The 25,233-nt window shown below is 37.9% G+C and overlaps 2 protein-coding genes across 3 annotated transcripts; both read left to right on the top strand.

The window, feature by feature from the left end:
• The first annotated feature begins 500 nt into the window (after positions 1-500).
• LOC131780432 (tetratricopeptide repeat protein 38-like) lies at positions 501-11,549 on the top strand. Its single transcript, XM_059097039.2, has 16 exons — positions 501-641; positions 1,168-1,245; positions 1,584-1,665; positions 2,321-2,453; positions 3,892-4,065; positions 4,671-4,746; positions 5,691-5,810; positions 6,223-6,282; positions 7,102-7,140; positions 7,317-7,395; positions 7,597-7,667; positions 7,768-7,862; positions 8,406-8,484; positions 8,837-8,914; positions 9,235-9,308; positions 9,975-11,549. Exons 1-16 carry the CDS (start codon positions 606-608, stop codon positions 10,063-10,065), a joined length of 1,365 nt encoding a protein of 454 aa, XP_058953022.2. The 5' UTR covers positions 501-605; the 3' UTR covers positions 10,066-11,549.
• Positions 11,550-12,278: 729 nt separating this feature from the next.
• Positions 12,279-24,529, top strand: LOC131780424 (tetratricopeptide repeat protein 38). 2 transcript variants are annotated; one of them, XM_059097031.2, is made up of 16 exons: positions 12,279-12,560; positions 13,774-13,851; positions 14,329-14,410; positions 14,861-14,996; positions 15,378-15,551; positions 16,236-16,311; positions 16,988-17,107; positions 17,777-17,836; positions 18,396-18,434; positions 18,777-18,855; positions 19,426-19,496; positions 19,578-19,672; positions 20,591-20,669; positions 20,763-20,840; positions 21,422-21,495; positions 22,350-24,529. In XM_059097031.2, the coding sequence occupies exons 1-16, from the start codon at positions 12,525-12,527 to the stop codon at positions 22,438-22,440; spliced, it is 1,368 nt and encodes a 455-aa protein (XP_058953014.2). In that variant the 5' UTR covers positions 12,279-12,524; the 3' UTR covers positions 22,441-24,529. The 2 variants fall into 2 exon arrangements, with proteins under 2 accessions (XP_058953014.2, XP_058953015.2); XM_059097032.2 differs by lacking the exon at positions 21,422-21,495.
• The last annotated feature ends 704 nt before the right edge of the window (positions 24,530-25,233 follow it).

Here is a 25,233-nt window from a genome sequence, read left to right as displayed (position 1 = left end):
CAACAAAAATTCCCTAATTCACCCCCACCCTCTTTCCCCCCCCCCCCCCTCAGCGTTCATAAACGATGAACGCTCCTTTGAGTGACTTTCTCTTCAAAATCGCCTGTGTTTCTTTTATCCTCCTTGTAACGTAATTGTCTTGACCTTTTCTGAAGGAGATTCTGTCTGCCCATGTTAACCCTTCCACTAGTAAAACACATTCCGCAAACTGCAGTAAAAATCCATTCAGAATTTCCTCTTTCCCCCCAAAGCTCTCGAGATATTCCTAACATTTTCTTAACATCTGCATAATTCTCACGATTTTTTTGTCTAAGCCTAATATAATGGCAAACTTCCCTTTCACGCCAAACCACTTATTTCGTTACTAACTGAGTGACAGGTTTGCATGACACGAAAGCCATCTTTCTTGCGTTATGTTATCACTAGCACTGACCAAAAGAATAGCAGGCTCTGGACCTAAATTAGGGGGCACCAGTCCCTTGATAATTATAAATACTTCGCGCGTGCTTTGTCATTCTCTCCGTGACATTGGACAGGTGACAGTGGTTGGAGTTGTCTGCGGGGAAGTCAGTCGTTGTCCAGATTCGTGCTTGATTGCGTAGAAAATGTCATACCTACACACCCACTGGCGAGATGTTGATGTTAGTGTCTCTATTTGTTTTGCTTTAGGTGTGATGCATTCGCCTCTACCTTCTTGTTCCGCCCTTCTTCCCAAGGGGATATGGTGTTTGAACTATGTGACAGGCGAACAATTTTTTTTTTTGCTTTAATCAGACCCCCAAAAAATGCTTTTTCATGCTTTTCGTAGTAGACTTGGAGTTGGTATCTTTTTATACTCGCAAATTGTAATAGATCGTAACTACATGAACATATATGCTGTAGGTCGAAGATCGGGGATCGAAGATCATTGTAATGGGGAGCCATGACCAAGCAAAAATAATAAAGAAATTGATTCGTAGCAGTTATTATCATTAGATGGAGGAAATAAACCACCTTGATAATTTTCGAAGAAAAAAAATTTAAGATTTTTCTGAGAGCAGATCATCACGATCAATATAATGCTAACTATAAAATGCTGCATTTTGTTTTTATGTCTGTTGCCGTAAGGAGAAGTAAGATGCTTATCACTTTTATCGTTAAAAGGAAGAAAAATGTTTTGTTTTGTAGGCATGGAGGAAGGAAGGTCTTTTACTGTCAACAACAAGCAATGAAGCAGCGAAAATGTTCGATGCCTCCCTCACTCAGGTTAGGTCAATATTGAAGGAGTTGTTAGTAATTTCAGAATTGCTATAAAACACATTTTGATGGAAAAAAGGGGACTTTATTTTCCTTTAGAAAATGTGTCAATATTACTTGTTGGTCATCCATATGTATGTTAGACTAGTTGAACACATCAGCAACCAGATAAAGAAAAGTACCAACCATTAATTAAGAGGTTGCTATCAAATTTGATCTCTGATAGATATTTGTAGTGGACAGGTGGTTAAATTTCCTCCTCTTATTATATTGGCTCATTCATGATGATTTCCTTTCTATAATCATTTGATTATTCCAACTTGTAACCAATAGTTGCTGTTTTTAAGGTTGTGGCTCACCTTGACTATGACAGTGTTGGTGGTCTGCAGAATTCAATAACCAGAATGTTGGAGGCAGATCCTGATTTTGGTAAATGTACTAAGCTTTCTTAATGGGTGTCCATCTATAAAATGAATTCAGATGGTCCTTTAGCATAGTAGACATGTAAAAATTTGTAAAGATTATTTTCAGAGTTACAGGTTTTTTAAATTCATTTGTGAAATAGTATTAAAAAAACTGCATAATATGGAAAACTTCTAAACTGCTGGAAATCTTTCCAAACGATAGTTTCAAGTGCTAACTAAGGGTATTACATCTACTCTACTGGCATTAAAGTAGTTGGCACTTGTCCTCATCACAAGTGATCAATGACCATCAACAGAACAATTTAAAAATCAACAATTTTGTAAATGCTTGATCTCTAATAAGTTACTGTCATGTATTTGAAAGTCCCCACATTTTCACCAAATCAATGTGACAAGAAAAGAGTGAGCATGTTTTAACATTTGATAACATTAAACTGGACAAGATAGGGAGGAAAATAAAAGTTATTGATTGAAAAAATTGAAATGGTATTAGTTGTTGAGTTTGCCAAGACTTAAATTGTCACTTAATTTTTTTACAGCTGATTTTTTTCCTACTTCCACAGTGGATTTTGTTGAAAAGGAGGGACTACTTACGGTTTTTCTGTTTTGCGTAAATGACATCATGATACTGATTTTGACCTTTTGTCTTTTCACAACAGCCATGGGTCATGTTTTGGCATCTATCTTTGAAGTAAAGAATTCGATGGATGTTGCCCAGTCACTAGCTTCAAAGGGCAAACTTAATGACAGAGAAATGCTCCACTTTAATGCTGCAAAAGCACTAGCTGCAGGGTAAGATATATTTAGATGTCATTTCATATGTCTTATAACTTTATTTATATCTCTTATTAACTGAGTTTGAGGTCTTTACTGTAAGTTACAGACCAATTTTTTTGCACCTGGATTTATGTCTCAGGTGTGATAAATCTGAGTGGAAAAAAAGCAAGCTTCCGTAACTTACAATACAGACTTAGTAAACCAGGTTATTGAGATACTTATTTTATCTCTGGGTTGAAATAGAAGATTTCAATTCGAAGAAACTTTTGAATTTAGTTGGCTGTGCAGTGAAGTATGGCCAGCTAAATTAACCAATTAAAGCACATGTTCTAACTGAGAGATATAATGACTATCTTTACCAGTATACTTTTATTAACTTTGAATATAACAACCTCGACCTTTTCATTACATGTTATTATACTTTTGGATTATGGAGGGTCACTATAATCAATTTTTTTCCTCCTTTTAATCTCCTGAATTTTGGTAAGTGCTTAGTAATAACAGGAGCTTGTTCATTATACAGAACATCAATGGTACTTAGTTTTCATAACATCACTTTCACCAAGAAGCTTATCATATTAGACTTTTATCATACTATAAGTGTTTATGTATTAAACCCTACCTGCTAATTTCTATAGTATGCAGATGAATTTAAGATGCAGCACTTCTTGTTTGCATATAGCTGGATGGGTCTTGAATCCACAGGCCTTAGATTCCCAGGTTCTATCAGAGCCATTGTTTATTTCCATACAAATATCCAACTTATAGATTTGAAACTCAACCAGATCTGAACTAGAAAGTTTAGGCAGCCTTGGGCTTGATGATTTATTCAGCTGTATTCAGTCAGAATTTGTTAACCTGAATGGTTAATTAAAATTTTCCAGCCTGTTTTCTTGCTGTTAACCCTCTAACTCCCATGAGTGACCAAGATGGAATTTCTCCTTACAATATCAATACAAATTATCAAGTAGACAAGTGATGAGAATAAAGAAAAATATTAAGTAGGGGATTATTAGTTGATCCAATACCAAATTCTCCAAACTGACATCATAACTATATGGCAGACATTAAGGAGAATTACTAATGAGATCTTGGGAGTTAAAGGGTTTTAGGGAGGTGGGTTGGCCCAATAGTGAGAGCATGGGACTCTGGTTTGAGAGTTATTGGTTTAAGAGCACTGCAGTAGGGTCATTGTGTTGTGTTCTTGAGCATGGTGCCTCTCTCCACCCTGGAGTCTAAATGGGTACAGTGTTTTTTAGCAAAGTGTCTGGGAAGCCTTAATGCTGTGGGTAACCTTGCATTGAACTGGCATCCCATTCAGGAAGTAGTAATACAATTTACTCCTACTTGTTTCATGCTATGGAAACTGGGATAAGCTCTGGCTACAATTTAATTGGGACACTTAGCTTGAGAAGACTTTACTAACCAACCCTTGTTGTTAATGACTGTATAGAAATATACCAAAAGCACAAGAAATCTGGGATGACATAGTGATGGCTTACCCAACAGATATTCTGGCACTAAAGATGCTTGGGGATTATGGCATATTTTTTGGTCCCAAAGACAGGATAAGAGACAGTGTAGCAAGAGTGTTGCCACATTGGAAACAAGAAATACCTTTATATGGGTAAATTAAGTAATAAGAGTACTTGTTTATGATTTTGATTCATGATTATATTGAGCAATCAATTAAAATTTAATTATTATATGTACACTGACTTTACCAACCCAGTAACTGCGGCAGTTGTAACTATAGTCTACTTAACTTTTAAGTTAATAAAATATCACATTTATGTATTTTTTATCCTGTCCATATGGTTTGAGGTTTTCCTTGTATTTACTTTGATTAGGCTATTTCTTTTGTTGTAATGGGAATTATGATTTAATTTCATTAAAAAAAATAGCTGTTGAAATTCTCTTCCCAGGTTTAAACGTCAACTAGGCAAAGAGGGTCGGGGGGGGGGGGGGGCAGGTGTTTAGATGGTGCAAGTTACCTTCCTCTTTAAGAAAATAACATAAACACTAATAATCTATGAGTCAGTTATAGAACCCCAGACTTAATCAATTCTACTTTTTTATAGAATGTGTATACATCTTTTAAGATTGGAAATTTTTATCTATTATCTTGATTGTGTCAGGTACCCATTGACACAAAATAAAACAATGTTATGTTAGCCATTTATTCTAAACCAAATGATCGTCCTTGACATATGGTATTTTTTTTAACTGCAGGTATCTTTTTGGTATGTATGCCTTTGGGTTAGAGGAGACTAACTTCTACCAGGAAGCAGAAAAACAAGCTCGAAAGGTAATTCATGGAGACAACTGAGGAAAACCATTTAGAAGTTGTTAAGTATTCGTTATAATAATTTCCTCAGTCTGGTTAGGATATCGAGCAAACTTCTTAAGCATAGTGTTTCTAAGAACAGTGCACTGAAGTGGAATTCAAAGCAGTATATGGAGTGTAATCATTATGGGATTGACAGATGAGATTGGACTCAAACTGAAACAAGAACTGAACAAACAGACAGACAAGCAACTGAAACACTTTCAGCGGGTTATGGAAATCTCAGACTGAACACACTACCGAGTTAAGATAGTTGGGTTTTATCAACTGAGTTGATAGTGGAAATTGGCCACCGTTAAGAGCTTCTAAGCTGAAACGCCAGCTTTAGAAACTTTTTACGGCGGCCAATTTACATTGTCAACTCAGTTGATAAAAACCAAATTATCTTGCAATAACTCCTTCCCCCATCCCCAACGGTGAAGATGCACGTTTAGCTGTATCCACAGACTGGCATAGAATTTCCTTGTATACGGTAACGGAACCCCGAAAAACCTTGTGGTACCATATACTGTACATTCTGTTTTCATTGGTTTCATTAAGAGTGCTTTTCGATCCTTTTCAATTGAGTGTTGTAAAACCAAATGCAGAGCAATAACAACGGCCAATCAGAAGAAAGGAAAAACCCCACTGAGAAATTAATCAGTAATGAGTCAGTGAGCCAATGAGAACTCATAATAAAACCAAGTAAACTGCCTAAAGCGCGGGAAAACGCGGGCGATCAAGTCGTGATTGGTTTTTGTTTTGCATCTGATTGCGTAAGTTTTCTGGACCAATCACACAGTAAAGTAAAGCAAAAGCAAAGTCATCACGGATTACTTTTAACACTCAATTGAAAATTACTTTGACTGTCTACTTGCTAAGTCTCTTAAAAATTTAATTTTGAAACATGCCAATCTAAACGGTAGGGATTGGAGCTTATTCCCAAAGACACGTGGGCAACTCATGCCTTGGCTCATGTTATGGAGATGGAAGGTCGTCAGGATGAAGGAATTGAATTTATGAGTAAGACCGTGGAAAACTGGAAGGTGGGATATTAATTTAATTGTCTGTTTGACCTCTTGATATTTAGAATGAAGGCAATGTTACATCTTTTTTTTTTGTCTTCATTTTTCGGATAAATTTCTGGATGTTATCTCACAAGTTCTGTAAGAACATTTCCTAACCGTCTGAAAAACGTCTGATTTTGTCACTAGATACTCGAATATTCACGCCCCCACCCCCGCCTCTCTCCTTATTTTTGACCGTTTACCGCCCCCTCTTCCCAGCCTTCCGCTTCCATTAAAATCAAAGATGGCGGCCATAGTTTCCGTTAAGAAAATGCAGAGCACTAGCTCGACAAAATTACGCCTGCTCTGCAGGCTAGGTACTCGTAAGCATTGAGTAGCGGTCCAGTCATTTAATATTAATTGAAATGAATCTTCTTCTTTTCCTTGCCAGCCATGTGAGTCTTTGGCCTGCCACAATTTCTGGCACTGGGCTTTGTACTATATTGAAAAGGTACGCTCTTACTAAAAGCTAACAGTGGCGTGTGTATGTATAGATAAGTAAAGAGCAAAGTTACCACTTCTTGAAGCTTTAAGGAACCACCGAAAAGATTATAAATGGTGCATGAAGCTGATTTCAAGTTACACTTCTTCTATTTAGCTAAAGGTGAAGTATGCCACGAAAACCACATGTCTACATAAAATCTACCACCAATGTTGTTTACAGATTCGAAAAAGCAACGTAACCTTTCGGCATAAGTGCTAAAATCCGAGTATGGACGAAGCCATTTTGATAGCAATTCTCAATGCAAAGGCGTCGCACTCGTCGCACAGAATTGTAATGTGCGTGTGAGACTTTGAGCAGACTGAGGCGGACCACCTGCAAACCTTTCGCCGGCTAACGTTTCTCAGGACCTCAAACTTTCTTGCCGGCGAAGAAACGCTCGTACTGAAGCGTTAACTCGCAGGCTACTGATGAGCGGCCAGGTTGCTGAGTAACACTCATAATGGCAACGTTCGTGTCCTGTGTGCGTTTTAGAAAGATAGTGAGTTATGAGCGTCGGATTACTGATGACTATCGTTTTAAGAAAATTTTGCAAGGGAGCCACAGGGTTGACAGAGAGCAACTGCATTTCGATGTTTCTCTTTTCATTTCCTTACTGATTTGTGATTTAAGCAGTTGCCACCTGTTGGGGGAGATATAACCTCATTCAGTTTATAACTTGACATCCAACGACTAAATGTGATTACTTAATGAAGTACTTTACAGCGTGAAGGCACCCTGTTTTTTCCCTTTATTTTGCGCTAAAATCGTTATGTTATCGCTCTTCAGGGAGATTACGAAGCGGCATTAAACATCTATGACACTGAGGTAAATCCACGTGTAACTTCAATTATTTTTTGTTCTTCGCTAAATTTCTTTCCCCCTTAGAAGACGTCTTCATTACGGCTGGCATGATTATTGTTCGTTTTTGTAAACCCACCAATTCTAATAAGATCGCTTTCGTCCTGTTCGCTGTTAAATTGCATGATATACCCTATTTGCAGATGTTACCGAGATTTAAAGCAAGTGCCACTTTTCCGCTGACGGATGGATCATCCCTGCTCTATCGACTGAAATTTGAAGGTTGGTAAACAAAAGCAGGGAAGTTTTCTTGTTTTTTCTTTGTGTTTTTACCGGCTCCTTGTATTGTTTTCCTTTGTTCTGGTTGATAATTGTAATTAATTTCAATCGGCTTTAGTACAAAAACAAACTAATCCAAACAAAACAAACGAAAAAAAAGAGGAATAAACAAATACAAGACGCCATTAAACTTTCTTATTGCAGGTGTCGATGTTGGTGATAGATGGCAACAGCTCTGCCAGTATTGGGAGAGCCACGCAGATGACCATTTTCTGGTAAGTGAATTGAATGAAAGAAAAAGCATTGTTTCTCTGTTTTCCGCGTCATGTGGTGGCAATCGAAGATAACACAAGTCAACACTTATGGTATCTACAGGCATTTAATGACAGTCATATGCTTATGAGCACGCTGGGGGCAAAGAATGAAGATTTGACCATGAAACTTTTGGATTCCTTGAGAAAATATGTTAGGTATGAAGTAAGTTTTGAGTTTTTACCATCAGCAATGGGTTGTCAGGGCACAACCAACACAAACAAACAAGCAATCCAACGAACAAGCGAAACCAAGAGAAGAAATGGGAACCTTGCAATGATAACATACTACCAACTCCCAGGAAATAATTCACATACAACAGTTTCGATTATTGTCACATGAAAATCGAGAACACGTGAACAAGAACCAAAACAATGTATAATTATTCCCTGCCACAACTCTCTTCCACAACACAGCGAACCAACGAGACAGTGAGTCTGTTTGGGTATCTTTGGGGCACGTGGAGCTCCCAAGGGCTGGAGGAAAGCCCCATGGGACGGGAGGGAGGGTAAACAAACAGCTAAAACGGTCGAACGGACAAAACGAAGTAAAGTTAACAGCATGGAGGTCTGGGGCTAATGAAGTTATTACCCCTAGGAAAATAAATTAAATTTATCTTGGTTACTCAACCTTGTAAAGTTTTGAGCTCTCTATTTTGATCATTTTGACAATATCCTTTTCTTTTGGTTTCTTCTTTCTAGAGATGGCTCGGGAGCGAATTGTGAAATATCACGTACGGTTGGTCTCGCCATTTGCGAGGCATTTGTAGAAGCTGATAAGGTGAGTGTATAGTGATGGTTTTCATAACAAACAGTGCTATTGCTTTGCGATCGAGTGATCTGACTGTCCGGGTGAGTGTAATCCTGCGAAAGAATGTTGTCTGTAGTGGTGACCGACATTTCGACAACCTTAGCGGAAGTCATTCATTCTGATAACGACTTCCGCTCAGTAACGTCAGCCACTGATACCGTCAACAGTCCTTCTCAGGACCACCCTCACCAGGACGATGAGACTAAATTATCACATGTTACCCCCGGGTTCAAACCATTTACTATAAACAGCGCTTTTCTTGAAATCAAGTTTACATGTTTCCGTTCCTGTTGCTTTCTTTTTCTCTCCTGGTATTTTTTAGGGAAACTTTGATAAGGCTGTAGCATTTTTAAAACCTCTCCGTTATAAAGTGGACCTTATGGGCGGAAGTAGAGCGCAGGTAAGAATCAAAACGCCTCTTTGCTTGAGGAAAAAATTTAAGAACGAAATACTGCCTTGAGCTATGGTCACGAAGTCTTGATTGGTTTCGGTTTTGCATCTGATTGGTTGAGAGGGTGATGGAAGTTTTCTGGACCAATCACAGCACGAGGTAAACCTAAACCAACGCTAATACATGTAGCCAAGCAGTGTAGTTGAAGCTGTAGTGGGTTTTACTGGAAACGGCTACGACCCAACTCCATAAGGCGGTCTTCCTGGGTGAATGGGCGTCTGTGCTGGAAGTTGCTAACACTCGACGTGTGCTCATATGTTTATTTGTAGCGAGATGTGTACGAGTTGTTCTTGATCAATGCTGCTATGCATTCGAAACGCAAAGAGGATCACCAATTTGCCAGGTAACTATTTCGTTTACTCATCCCGTCATAGACTCTTTTATTTTATTCGTCGCATCTTTTCATAATATTTGACAGATTCCCGATCGGCATATTCCTCCGGATTTTTAAATTATTCGTTGACGTCGGTTTTCTAAGAAAATCATTTTTTCTACGTTTTCTAAAGTAACTTCCCATTCATGTACATTGTATGTGACTTGCTGAAAGAATAAAATTATGGTTAAAGAGGATGGCCGTGAGTAGGGATTAGAGACCATCATCAGAATTCGTATGTCACATTGTCATAATTCAGTTGGTCAGGCAAAAATTGCTTTTTAAAGGAAAGTCAGGTAAAAGGCTGGGAGTTTCAAAATCCCGGCGGACTGTAGGAACCGTGAACGCGGTTTTGTCATCCAAATTGCTGCAAATTTTGTTCACTACAGTCGTCGCAGATTTTTTGGTTGCTCTAATGATGGTTATAATAAATTCATTTGATTGCATACCCTCGCAAATCCCCGCTGCAGCTCTATGCTACGTAAGCGATAATGGCACTCTTTAAGACTTTTTTAGGAGGATGAAGGTCAAAACGTACATAGCAGAATATAGCTAGTTTTTGTCAACTACCTTTCTGATTTTTTTCGTGTAGTTTTGTTTGAAAATTCTTTTTTGTTTCTTTGTTGGTTTTCCCAGGTGTATTATCGCTGAAAAGAAGGCTAAAAAAATTAAAGCTCCGATGGCGGACAGACTTATGGCACAAGCTCTTGCTCTTCAAATGGATTAGGATGTATATTGTTTATTAGATCTGAAGAAGTATTTTATTATTATTTTTTTACAATATGAGCTTGAAATACACAATCACTTTAGGGCTAGGACTCAAGCTATTACAATAGACTTGTAGCGCTTCAGTAACAACACATTTTGTAAGGGTGGATCCAGTAACTTCAAATGGAGGGAAGAGGGAGGGGAGGGGGGGGACAGATAACGTTTTGTTTGTTGCAAGTTACATCTCCAAAAGGCCCCCCCCCCATATCCCCTGTCCCCCCTTTCTTCATCAGGTTACAGGTCACACTCCTTTGAGTTTCAACTTTAACACGTGACCAGGTCGTGTAACAAGGCACCCGAAAACGACCTTTTCCAGATTCCGAAGCCTCTAAGCATATAACCTACTGAGCGAACTAGTCTATGAAATTTTCTCCTTGATGCGTTCAGCTTTTTGCAGAATAGTCCTTGTTGTAGCCGGAATTTGTCAATGAACGATCATTAGTAATGAGCCCACAAAAATATTTACTAGAGCTTCAATTTAATTTTTTTACTTGAAAGTAAGCGTTATAATGTTAGGTTTTTAAAGAAAATTGTTTTTACACAACCTTAAAACATCTTCAAATAATTGGACCATTTACGATATGTGCCGTCACATGTTCTTAGATGTATAAACAACATGTTCTTAGATGTATAAACAACATGTTCTTAGATGTATAAACAACATGTTCTTAGATGTATAAACACTCATAAAATGATAAAATTGATTCATTTGAAGAACGGAACATAACGTTTCCCTAACCTGTAACTCCCAGAATTGACAAGCGTGTGACTTCTCTCTATTATATTAATACATTGTACAGAAATCAGGTAATGAGAATACACGAACTTATCAGCTTCAAAAAAAAATAATTTTATTTACACTGAATTGTATCGGCTTATAAATAAGAAAATGCATTGAAGCCAAAAGGGAGTACTCAGCATCGGATCATGGGATTTAAACAGTCAAAAACCGACAATTTTCCAATCTTGCTAGTGGTGTAGTAATGTGCCTGGAAAAATTACGCGCTTCTGATTGGCCGAAAACGAGTGCATTCTCATGTACACGAGTGAAAAGTTATAATACGAATACAAACTACAAATAACGTGCGCGCTTTAAAAATTTCCTCAGTCTTGACTTTTTGTGATGATTTTTCCATGTACATTATTAACAAGTAATGGCACGAGTTTTCTTGCAATTTTGTGTAATAAGGACTTGGAAAATTTTTCAAAGGCTACAATTGCACTTGCCCTGCGGGCTCGTACAATTTTTGTTGTCTTGAAAAAATTTACTCGTGCTTATTAGCACCAAATTGCACTCGAAATCTTGCTTTTACCTACACGAAGTATTCATCAAGGCCGAAGGAGAGTAGATGGTAAAAAAGTGAAACCAGTGTCATCTTTGTCAAGGCGTAAAACCTTGTTGGTTTTTCTTATAATAATGCTGTGAGCGTCTAAGATAGAATAATAATGACGAAATAAAATAATGTATTCCGTGCCCCCTTCTCTTCCCCCCCCACCCCCCCATTCCAAAAAAAAACGATGGGATTAAGATCATCTTAGAGAGATTAAAACTAGACCAAAAATTTAACGCATATGGAGGTTCACGCAGGGTACAAAGCAAAACGCAACAAAAGCTAATCCGGGGGAAAATCTGCAAAACAGACAAAAAAAGACAACAAACAACTAAGCGAAAGACAAATGTTAACCAATAATAAGCAAAAAACAAGGAAAAAAAAATAAGAACAAAATAACAAAACTACCCATGAAGTATCTCACTAATTGGTTTGTTCATAAATCAAAGCAAATTTCGAAAATGTTTGCATTGATCTTAGCCTCGGTAGAACCATGGTAGCCCTGTGACTAAAATTCGGTGGCTTAGATTTGAGGGTTTTTTCGAGGACTTTTAGGGGGACGCGGGTCAATACAAACATGGCAGGATATAGCTCGTATTCGCCGACAAGTTTTTATTTTTTTTTCTTTAGTTCTGTTGTTTATGTTTGGTTGTCTCTTTGTTGGTTTTCTTAGGTGTATTATTACTGAAAAGAAAGTGAAAATAATTAAAGCACCGGTAGCGGACAGATTTAGGCACAAGCCCGTAAGTGCGTGACTAACTTGAATAGTGCGCTACTTTGCATATGCTATTATTGCGTTACTTTCTCCCAGTTCTGACCAGAACTATAGCGGGCTCAGGGAATGGTCACTGCTTGCATGAACGAAAATTCTCTGTAATTAATTTCTTTTAATAAGTCTAGGTTCGATTGACTTTCGAAGCAAAACTTTGGTAAAAACACCTGAAGATCTTGACTTGAGCACCCTCAAAATGCAGCTTTGTGTATTTAGGTGGAGGTGTAGGTTTTTGTTTTCTTGACATGGAAGGGTTTAGTGTCTTCGATCATCCTGACCGGATTTGATCTTACGTATCGTTGTACTGGCAAGGAAATGTCATACCAGCACACTCATTGGAGAGATGTAGAGGTAGTATGTACTTATTACAGACTGAGTTTGATCGGGCCGGACGGCAAAATATTTGGCTCGAGGTCGACATACGGATCTCGCTTAGCTCGTTTCGTATGCTATGACCTTACGCCAAATATTCTCCCATCCGATCCGATCAAACTCAGTCATTAAGCACTTTATAATATGACACATCGATACGTGTTGAAAATTTAAGCAATTTTGTTTCAACCTAATAGGCGCACGCAGGACAACCAGAAAAAAAGATTCTACGATACGCGAGGCCATACTGGTCTTATGAATTTCCTTAATTAAGTTTCTTTTGTTACGGTATTTTTTCAGGTCATAAAAGTCGTTATTAGCTATGTGATAATGCAGTTCATTCATCATCCCCGCTGAATTGCATTTTTTTTTTCGGTTTGAGAAATGAAACTGATGGAGGAAAAAATCATGATGATAAAAATAATTTTTATTGACCCCTTAAACATCCACATGTTCAGAATTTTCAACTTGAAAGAAGGTAATTATGTCGTAATTTTGATGATTATCATACGCTATTTAGCATTTTGAAGTTCAGAGTATGATTAGAGGGTGTAGTATGTTTCAGGAAAATTATTTAATGCTGATTGGCTGAGACAGACAACATTTTTCCAATCCCAGGGGCACTTGAATTGATCATTGTAAGCTGAGTGTGTGTCATCAGCACTGAAACGGTTTTGCTCTTGAAATGAGTTTCTGAGAAAGTTCAGATATAATTAGATTCCATGACTTAACCCTTTAACTCCCAGAAGTCACTGAGAGGTAACTTCTCCATGTAATATCCACACACTATCTAGCAAACAGGTAATGAGAATACTAAAACTTATCATGTAGAAGTTCTTATTCTTGATCTAACAACAAATGCTCTTGACTAATTTAAAAGGAAATGTGTAACAGCTGGAGGGGAGAATTGACAATCAGATCTTGGGAGTTAAAGGGTTAAATGCAGAAGGGAGTGTGAAGGAGGACATAGGACAGGATCCCTGAAGAATAGTATAAGGAGACTTGGGGTGTGGGGATCAAACTCCTTCCCAGGGTTTCTCTTCTTTTCTTTTCTCTGTGGTTGGTCAGGAGAGGGTTATCAGTGAGATAGGAGAGGTCCTATTAAAATGTTAAGTAATACGATCAAGAATGAGCTACCTGAGCAGAGGACCTTTCTGAAAGTGCATTGATGTTTAACCTGTATGTTTTGTAGGCATGGAGTAAGGAAGGTCTTCCATTGTCGACAACAAGCAATGAAGCTGCCAAAATGTTTGATGCTTCCCTCACTCAGGTAAAGGTTCATATTCAGGCAGCTATGTTGTGATGTTCTGTGTCTTTTGTTGCAGTAGACCTTGTTACCCCCCCAGATACACTTGTACTAAAGATTATCCTTGACTGAGATGATATCCTAGCTAAATACTTTGTGTAGTTAGAGACAGTGTCAAATTACCTGTAGTAAACAAATATACCAGGTTTTTATGTAGATGCACCAAAGGTTCACTTTGTTACATTTTACATTCATTTGGATTTCCAGACTGTTATTTATAAATGACTGTAAATATATACATAAAAATCATACATGTGAACAGTGGTTAATGAGTCAAATATCGAAGCAATATTTGCAGGTATGAACACTACTTAAGTAGTGAAAACAAGGTCTGAAAAAAAAAATTCAGGCCTGAATGGGATATTATTTATTATTTTATTATTTTTTGTTATTTACTGTTATTTATGTTTGTTCATGTTTGGTATAATGTTTGGTTTTAAGGTTGTTGCTCACCTTGAAGATTACAGTGTTGGTGGTTTGCAGAATTCAATAACCAGGATGTTGCAAGCAGATCCTGATTTTGGTGAATTCATTTTAAGCAAATTTTTTATAATTATTCCAAATTGTCGTTTAGTTCAGTGTTTGAGACTTACTTAATTTCAATACTTCAGAGACCTTCCACACACAATGAAAACTGAAAAGTTAGCTAGATCACATTTAGCCAACCACTTAAACACACATAATGATATTCCCAACCATGATATTCAAAAGGGCTGCATCTTTTGGTTCTAATTACTTGGCACGTTTTGCAATTACTTTATATTGTTCTATTTTCAGTTAGTTAATAGGAATTATGAAAACTTTTTTTTAATCTTATGGGTTAAATTACAGTGATAAATGAGAGGCAGTTATCATTCTCTATAGCAATGCACAATTTTTTTCACTGTAAATGATTTATGGAATTCTTGTTATTGAGTTTGTTATTGAGATCCCATATTGATCTACATTCTTCGTTTTGATCCATCTCGTACAGTTATGGGTCATGTCTTGGCATCCACTTGTCTGTTTGATATAAAGCATTCTGATGCTGCTCCATTACGAGCTCCAAAAACTGACCTTACCCACAGAGAATTACTTCATCTCAGCGCTGCAAAGGAGCTGGAAGCTGGGTAAGATACAATTGTCTAAGTATTTATGGCATGAAACCAAGGTAGTCTAAGCTAGGTAAAGGATTACAACGATGGGAGAGCGGGGAACGAAAAGCGAGCTCATCATTCATAAGTCGGACCAAAAAAGCTGCGACAATCAAAGTAACAAACTCACAAGCATGCTAAAATTTTTTTTCTTCAAAACTAATCCTGGAGGTTAGGTAATAAGGTGATATAACGGCTTATTCTAATAAGGTTCCTCGAATTTGCGAGTCTAGGTGGGCAGTGAAGTTATGAAAATAATATCATGTGTGTCAGTGTACCAAATTGACACATAGTTCCCATCATGCAAAGTATCCAACCACTCCTTTCTGTTCATGACGCCATTAATTGCTGTTGTAGAAATGTACCTAAAGCACAAGACATTTGGGATGACATAGTGATGGCGTACCCTACTGACATATTAGCATTGAAGATGCTCTCTGACTACAGTACGTTTTATGGTCCTAAGGAGAGGGTCAGGGACAGTGTGGCAAGGGTTTTTCCACATTGGAAGCAAGACGCACCGTTATATGGGTACAGTAATGGCAATTTCTGTGGTAGTGGTGACATTTTCAAGTTTTCAAAATGATTAATATCCATCATCAAATTTACCATGTCACTTTATCAATTTGCCTTGCGTGTGCCGTTAATCAGTTTTGTTTGAAATTTAATGGTCTGGTGGATTAAAACAAAAATGTTCAGTTGGACCATGGTTAAGGCGTATTGAGACTTTGAAATTATATGCATGGTGGTGTGCAATGTCGTTAAATGACTTGAGAGAGCCGCGGATGAACGGAGGCGCCTCCACCAATTTTTTTCGGTTTTATAGATAACCACATTACACACGTTTGGCACGTTTGGCCACCCTGTTGAAAAATGTGCAAGATGTTGGATGGTGTTGGATCAAGCTTTTGCAATGTAACAACATTTTCGATGTTGCAAGATGTTGCACGCGTTTGGCCAGCTTCTTCACAACATCCCTCAACGCGATCTAGCAATGTTGTAAGATGTTGCGTTGAAATGTTGCGTACGTTTGGCTTGGCCTTTATGGAAGTTGTAGCTCCGTCAGCGCGCTTGTTGATATGGAGCTCCGCTACAACAAATGACACTGTTGATTGTACCTACGTTATCTACTCACACATTAAAAATAACTGAAGTTACTTAGTAAGTTGCAGGCAGTTTATACAGAAAAACCATTTACACATGCATCAACTGCAGGTATCTTTTTGGCTTGTACGCCTTTGGTTTAGAAGAAACAAACTTCTACAGAGAAGCAGAGAAACAAGCTCGTAAGGTATGTTCCAAACGAGAGCAAAAACGGAGGGTGTGGGGATGTTGTATCAATATTTAGAATGGTAAGCTCGCTAATCTCGCGTGCTTGTTTGTTCCGCGACGTTTGAATTCCAGTCGACTTACGTATATAAAGTGCCAAATTTTAATGAAGCTTAATAGGTTAAACTAGCAAAAAAAAAAAAGCTTTAAAGGAAAACTACAAAAACAAAGAAATAAAATACAGGAGAAGTACAACAAAGCCGACAAAACAAAAAATAAAACAAAGCAAAAAACAAACAAAAAAGAGATAAGTTGATTTTAAGAACTGCGAGTTGATAATGACATTGGCCACCGTAAAGAGATTTTAAAAACCTGACGTCTCGAGCGTTAACCCTTGTTAGAGTGGAAACAAGAGAGAGAAACGAAATAAAAAAATGCGCTTAAAGATAACGATACGAAAACAAAGTATTAGCAATTGAAACAAAGAGCCAACAGAGAAACAGAGGGACAAACAACAACCACAATTACAACTTCTACAACTCCAAAAAAAGAGGGAACGGACTTTTCCCAAATAATGTCATAACCTTTTTAAGACCACACATGAATGTTGTTTTCCAGTTTCTGTTACTGTTTTGAATGAGGGTCTATTACAATAATATGCAATATCTGAATATTAGTGGATTTCCTTTAAATGTTAGGGATTGGAACTAGTTCCAAAAGATACAGGAGCAACACACGCCTTGGCTCATGTTATGGAGATGGAAGGCCGTCAGGATGAAGGGATTAAATTTATGAGTGAAACCATAGAGAACTGGAAGGTATGTGAAATGCGTTTTTATGAGATTGCTCCTTTTTAAGTTGTCAAGCTCCATTTTTTAAGTCGTCAACTCAATGTCTGTTCTTTGCAACAAATCGTTTCATGTGTACTGCCTCCATTACAAGCCACTGCGATTCGTCACGGAGACAGGTCTTGGCGACAGTTTTGCTGCTTGTGACATGAGCAGAGGAATATTTTTATGTGAAATTCTTGTCTCTACGACAAAATTTTGTCGAGGTCTACGAGTTTAAACCAGTTGAATTTGAGCGACTGATCACAGTAACAAAGTTGCATCGGAAATGCAAAGATATTCCACTACCCTTTAGTGCTGACTGATCAAGAGTGGAACACGTATGTTTAGTGCCTTGAGATAAAAACGACGGAAATTGTCGAGGGCCGGGAACAAGTCATTAAGGCATTTTTTGTGTTTCATTTTATTATTTTTATAACAATTATTATTATTATTGTTATAATTAGTATTAATGTTATTATTGTTATACATACTTTACATTTATCTTTTTTTAAGAAACATTTGTCTCTGCTCCATTTTCATACAAATTCTGTGTGACATTTGTGTCCCAGCGACCAGTTTTCAAGTGTATCTCAACCTTTCAGACCTGCGAGTCAATATTCAGTTCACTAAGACAAACTTGTCTTTCTTTTCTGCCAGCCATGTGAATCATTAACTTGCCACAATTTCTGGCACTGGGCTTTGTATCATATTGAAAAGGTATGCTATCAGTTAACATTCGCTTGCGACAACAGGTAAAGATAATTTCCCAAATTTAACTTACGACTTTTCAAAAGTGAAATAAGAATTTTTTCTCGATGAAATGAAATATTATCCTGTTAAACTCTGATAGAAACAAGTTGCTAATCTCGATATAATTAATCAAAGCCATTGTAAAAAATATGTGAACAGTGACGTGTTCGCTGCGTAGCTTTACGGAATCGATGCCAACTCGATCACATTTTGCTCCCACCATTCAACTGGAAACGCAAGAATAATGATATTTGGGCACATGGGCGACCTAAACCATTGTGCGACGTACCCAACATCCGGCACCCTTTTTATCACCTGTGTTAAAATAAAGACAAATGCACCAAAACTTTACACCAAAACTTAAAAAAAGTGGCCGGTTACAAAAAAAGGGGGTTGGTGCCATCTAATGTGGTTTCGTTGGCACTTCTGTTAGTCCGCCAACATTATTGATATGTTTTTGTTTTTATGTTGTATATTGAACTGTTTAATTCCACTCCCCCCCCCTTTTTTTTCCTATTGAATACAGGGAGAGTACGAAGCAGCCCTGGATATCTACGACTCTGAGGTAAATATGTACGTGGATTAATCCTTACACCCTAACATGAGTATAAATACAATGTATTCTCGATATATAGTTCTCTATACAATTCCTGATGTGCTGACTCAGAGAATCTGTTCAACGATCAGAACTTCTTTCGCTGGTGATCATTTCCTTTATTCTCTTGACCTTTAGGTTTGATTCAGGGGTGATATTGTTGGGAGAAATTAAATGCTCATCTCCTCCAGGAGTTATGAGGGTCAAGCTTTGTTCTCCGTTAGGCGCGTAGTCGTATTTCGTTTTCTTTATGTTTTACAATTGGTAAATCTGCTTTGGAAGCTTGAAGTACTTTCATTTCCCTATTCGCAGATGTTACCAAGATTTAAGGCTAGCAACGTTTTCCCATTGACGGATGGATCATCTTTGTTGTATAGAGTGCAACTCGAAGGTTAGAAAATTTTAGTTGAAGCTGACAGAATCCCTGCTTGTTGAATTATGTATGTCTATTATTACCACTTGTCAATACCTCATATAGTCGTGTGCCATTACCTTTTCGACCTTTCTCCTCTGTAGGGTATAGAAATGTGTCAGTTAGGGGAATGAAAATCTCTTTCATGATTCTAGCTTCTATTTCAATAGTTAGACGCGTGGCCAATAACTGCAGGTGTCTTTTAACGTAAGATGCTCTTAATCATATAACTTTTTGGGTATCCATGTCTTGGTTGTGGTTGTACTGTTTGTTGTTAGGAATAGTATTGTTTAAGCATTATAAGAAAGTTTTATTGCACGAATTTTTGTCACTTTTCAAAGGGATGAGAGTATTACTTTTGAATAAGATCATCACTAGGCGCTGCAAGCACACTGTGACAGAAACCAAATAGCTAATGGGTTTGTTGGATGACTTAAGTTACGAGACGGTGCAAGGCACTATTTCTGAACATGATTTATGGGAACAAAGAAGACAACAAACTTAATGAACAATAAATAAACAATAGGACGATAAGTGTTGTTTTTGCAGGAGTCGATGTTGGTGACAGATGGCAACAGCTCTGTCAGTTTTGGGAGAGCCACGCAGATGAGCATTTTCTGGTAGGTGGCGTGGATGAAAGAGCCAACTTTTTCATGTGGTGGCTACCGAAAGTAACACAATTATTTTTATGGTTTCTGCAGGCATTTAATGACAGCCACATGCTTATGACCACGCTGGGTGCAAAGAATGAGGCTTTGACGATGAAACTGTTGGATTCCTTGAGAAAATATGTAAGGTGGGGGTTCTGTTTTCATTGATGGCCAAAGGGATTTTGAAAGCTGTTTGCCGCGATTAGAAACTTATCACCTCGTATTCTAGTCTTACTTAAGCTGTCTAGGACAAACAGTCTTCTCTAGTGTTCGAACAGTGATTTTAAAATATTTGGAACAGAAGCCTTGATTACCCTGGCACTCCTCAGAAGGCCTGAATTGAATTTCGGGCTTTGTTAAAAATTGGAAAAGTTCAACAGAGTGTCCACTGATGACCCGCCCAAAAGCAAGCAAAGTCAGAGACAAGTTCTACAATCGTTATACGACGTTTCTTGGTGTTGTGAACGGTTCTATCGCCAAATGACTTTCAAAAGCTTAGAGTTTCAAAATAAAATACTCCCTTGTGTCTTTTTTTTTTTTTGGGTAAGTAAAGAAATGATTCGCGTAAGTCAGCTGTGATTAAGGAAACTGCGGAAAAGGGTCAAAAAAAAAAAAAAAACAGGTTTTGAAGGATTCGAACCCAGGCCTCCAAAACACTGCCAACTGAGCTACCGAGCCACATTTTGAGAAATGAAATATTTACTGACCATCTAATCATATCTTTATCTGTATGTCATCTGCCGGTCAAAGTATGGCTCATTCCATTTTATTGCGATCAGATAGCGTAGACCTCCATAGGTGTGCCTGGCTTGCAATATGTAGCTCGTCGAAGCCTGAGTTGTTTCAGGCATCTTTTTCTGCAATTTCTTCGTAGCTCACCTATATTAGCGAATCATCTATCATTTGTCTTTCATGCACTGGTCCAAATTTCATGATTTACTGGTAGAGACAACAACACCACAACACAAGAAGAGCTTTCCAACACCAATTGGTTTGTAAATACCTTTGGCTTTGATTAGACGTTGCCCAGCCTAACAGAACTATATTTCATATTTTCACTTCAGGAATGGCTCAGGCCCCAACTGTGAAATATCACGTGAAGTTGGTCTCCCAATCTGCGAGGCATTTGTGGAAGCTGATAAAGTGAGTTTACAATTGTTAGTTTTCAGGGTGGGTGAAAACTGTGTTTTGATTGAAATCAAGTGCAAACGAGTTTTTTTTCCTTTCTTTCCTCAGGGAAACTTCGACAAGGCTGTGACGATTTTGAAACCTCTTCGTTATAAAGTAGATCTTGTGGGTTCAAGTAGAGCTCAGGTGAAAATTACAAATCTCTCTTTGCTCAGTGCGTAGATCAGTAACCCCTAGGAGAAATAAGCACCTGATTTCTCCCACCAGTAACCACTCTGAATAAAACATCAAGGTCATGAGAATAAAGGAAACGACCGCGAACGCACTAAGCTCTTGATTGTAAGACAATTATTTTTTCTTAGAAGTACCATAGGAAATATATAGAGAACAGTATGGTGAACTTCCATACTGATGTCAGGGTGTAAGGGATTAAAGTGAATCTCGACAACTCGTTTTGTTTCTGTGGTAGTTTAAGGAGGCTCGAAATATCTTATCGCCGAAACTTTTTAAATTTAGTTCTCTTTGTTATCGTGATGAGGAAGCATGAACAGACCCAGTTCACGGATTTGTTTAACAATTTACAAAAGTATCTCGTAAAGAGCTCATATGATGGACCACACTCGATAGGCTTGGACACCAGCCAAAGAAGGGTCGAATACATAAAATCTTTCTCTGCATGGGTCTCTTTTGGAGACTTTTTTTTATTGTTGTGCATTGAGACTTGATGTGGAAAATTACTCACGCTCCTGTCCTTGCCTTTGTTATAGCGAGATGTGTACGAGTTGTTCTTGATAAATGCGTCCATGCACTCGCAGCGTAGAGAGGATCACCAATTTGCCAGGTATTCATTGAACTTATCCAAATACTTATCGACCACTTCATGAGCAAGAAGAGACATGTTGTCGTTATGTGTATCAAAACAAGAGACACTATTTCACCACATCTCCAAGACGATGAACAGATTCCAAATACTTATTTCAAATTTCCAGGCATGTCTTTCGTCTGTGTTTTTTAAGATTGGTGCCAGGAAGGATCCAATCCCCGAACAACTGTAACTACTTACACAACTACTTGATACCTTATTTAAGACGCTCCTTATTGTAAAACAAATTCTCCTGGACATTACCATAGGAAATGTAAAGAGAGCAGTGTGGAGAATATACCCACTGATGTTAGAGTGAATTGAATTAGTTATTGTTATAATAAATAGCTTTCCGATGAAGTGTCTAAAACCAAAACCAAATCAAAACCAACCATAGCAAGGAAAATATCACGACCAGCCTGATGGAACAAACATATCAATCAGTTTGCAGGTGGAATTCACTTAATCTTTATCTACGATTCGCTGTTCGCTGTTATAGTTCTGTCAATGTTGACTGGCATGTCCCACTGATATGATGGTGGTGTTGCTGTCTATATTGTGCATCACAGTCTCTGGCTCATGTTGGTACCATTTGTCTGTAATCTCGATATCATGATCTTTACAGATGTTCCAATGGAGATATGCTGCAGCATTATTGTGCCTGGAGATGTACTCTTCTTTTTATTAATATTAATATTATTATTATTATTATTATTATTATTACCATTTTTATTATTATTATCATTTTTATCAATATTACTATTACCATCATTACTATTTTTTATTTTCTACTTTTTGTTTGTTTTTTCCATTACTTTTTTATGGCTTTACAGATGCCTAATCGCTGAAAGGAAAGCAAAAAAGAACAAAGCTCCGTTGACGGACAGACTCATGGCACAAGCTCTTGCTCTTCAAATGGAATAGAATGCAAATGGTTGTGTATGAAAATATGAATTTTAAGCTCACCTCGCCAATACTTCTGTTAGCCAGAACACAACAGAAAGAACCTTTTAATGAATTAATTTTTGACGCCAACACCTGGCAGCTTCTTGCAGCCGGGCTATTCTATTTGGTTTTCTCGGCAAGCTATGACCTACACGCTTTTCCTTCACGGAGAGTTTACTGAAAAGGAGAACCGATTTTCCTATGGATATATTGGCTTGGGATCAGGTCGTGAATATAAACTTGAGAGTACCTCAAGGTGTTTTACCACATCCTCGTTCAACAGTGCCAAGACTAAACGCATTCTGTAAATGTTTGCTCGAAAAAGTTAGTTCGAATAATTAGTGTTGGTAATTGCATGGGGCAGAATAAAATTAAAGATTGATACCAAGCGTGTTTTAAGAAGTTGCAGAAATTTCCTGTGACGTGGGCAATTGTGATATTATTGCGTGATTTTACAAGGGAACTTGCGATCACTAGTTTATGATATAATGGGCAAAATTTTATGGCAATAATAGTTCAAAAACCGCACGCTGTTGTCTGAGTCTATAGGAAGCCATTTCAGTGTTTGGATAGCATCAAGGAACTATAGAACGCGCAAATTAGCTAGAAAAAAATCTATATGTATCACTTAAACTACGGTGTTATACAAGGATTTCCAGCGGTGAGAAAAGCCGTAACAACACACGTGAAAAAATTTGAGATTTTTACACTTGTGTTTGATATCGCCAATCAGGTGTTGACACGTCACTCTCCTTTTGCGCCACTCGGTCAGGGTGATGAATGAACAGCAAATCCTCACCATTCTCAATCCAAAGTCGTTTGCCGGAATTTTCTCGGATTATGGCCGCTATAGCTTACAGACAGTGACCTTTCTACAGGGGAAAAAACCAAAATACGAACATAAAAACCGAAAGTTACGTATTTAGTGGTTTTGGTCATGGCATTTCTCGCCGCTGAGAACGAAAATCGAGTGCTGGAAGATTTGCTACAGGCCGACTTTGGCTGTGTACCCAAAAGATTTCTTCTATCGATAAGGGCAAAGTCAATAACTGAGAATTTTGTATATTGAAAATTACGCCCATTTTGTTTTTGTAGTGATCCAACGCATTTTTTCATTTTGAGCCTTAGCGTCGACGCACTTTATAAAGCTGGCAACGGGAAACCCGAACGATGTATTTCTATCTAAAATGCATCTTTCCGTGGGTTATTTACCTGAAGAAGAGTCGTGAGGAGATAAGAAGTATGTATCCTCGACGTGGATTTTGGACCACTCGATTTAGCACGAGAAATATACAATCCGACTTGGACGGAAGTGACGATACCCAAGGCAATAGGGCCGAAATTATATGTGGTCTTGACTGCGTAGACGCTGGAGAAGACGCGAGCCCTTTCCACGTGCAAGACAGAGTGCGCAGATGAATGTTAATATTAAGATTGTTTGAAACCCAAATGATTTTTCCTTCGTTAAAAGGCGAGTTCAATTGATGGACGCCGAGCTCTTCGATCAGTTTCTTGCAACTGAAGAACGATTAGGATTCTCGCCTCAGGTTGGTTTTCAACTCAAGAAGTTCAAAAGAGAGCTGCATATATTGTTGTAATTCTAGAAATATTGACTCGAACTTAGAAGGACTTGAACTTGAAGAGCGTATAAAGTCATTTACTATTGTTCAACCGGAACTCCCCGATTTGTGGATCTATCTTTTTTTTTTTTTGTTATTTTTTCGCGGACAAAAACGGAAAGATTGAATGAGCATGACAATAGCTTAAAAGACGCGTTCTAAGCTATTCGCTCCGCTGAGTAAGAAATATTCAAACGGGATTAAGCTCGATTCTTATTGAATTATGAAACATAAACCATGCTATTTTCCCTTCTACTATAGAGGTCGTATCAAATGAGTTCAAGTCGCGGCTCTGTATCCGATGAATAGTTGCACATCGGGGCAAAGCAGTAAACCATTTAAGCGCGTAAAGTTTTTAAAGCTTTTTAGAGAAGGCGATCACTTTGAAGAAGTAATTGACCCTTTTATCCTCTATTAGCCTTGGAAACTTCCTTTGTTGCAAAACACAATTAATAAAGTCTTTTTGACCTCAACACAATGGCTGCGTGACCCACGCGCAAGAGATAATCCGTGTTGTTAAGAGCTGGTTTTTTTAGCGCCATGGTAACGTGACTGGAACGAGTATGTTCAGACTAGTGCCCGTTCTTAAGAACCGAGCACAGGTACCTAATCTGAACTGGGCCCAAATTGGCAAAAGTTCATTAGAAATCCAATACTTTAAGCAACCAATATACATAGTCACTAATTCGTCACCTGAGGTTTAGAATTTCAGGTGTTCGGTCGACGAATGATTTGAGCAAACAGAGGGAGAAGTGTAAGGTATGCATAAATAGTTCTTAAATTGACTGTCCGTGACTGTAATTTGGTAATCACTGCCTTACTTCGATGAAAATTGAAAATTGAAGACAGTTATTTTACCAATCAACGTAGGTTTCAAAGGTCATAAATAGTAAAGGGCTGGATCAATTTTGCGAAGCATCCGCGGGAAGATACTTTTTCCGGCCACAATTTGGTTAGGGGGCTTCTTTCATGACAAACGTGAGCAAGTGATTCTTTACGTCGTCAAAAGTAGTTCTAGATTGAAGATCGGTTCACAATGACTCACGGAGAACTCTCAGGTACCTATGCTTTCTTACATTCAGTGTATAACTTAACTGCTTAGTTTGAAGCTGAGGCTTTAAGACCGGTTTCATAGAGTTAACATAAGTTTCAT

Source organism: Pocillopora verrucosa, chromosome 5 (genome assembly GCF_036669915.1).
Source record: "Pocillopora verrucosa isolate sample1 chromosome 5, ASM3666991v2, whole genome shotgun sequence".
Classification (NCBI taxonomy): Eukaryota; Metazoa; Cnidaria; class Anthozoa; order Scleractinia; family Pocilloporidae; genus Pocillopora; species Pocillopora verrucosa.
The sequence above is the reverse complement of the archived record's forward strand: the minus strand, read 5'-3'. Positions and strand labels throughout refer to the sequence as shown.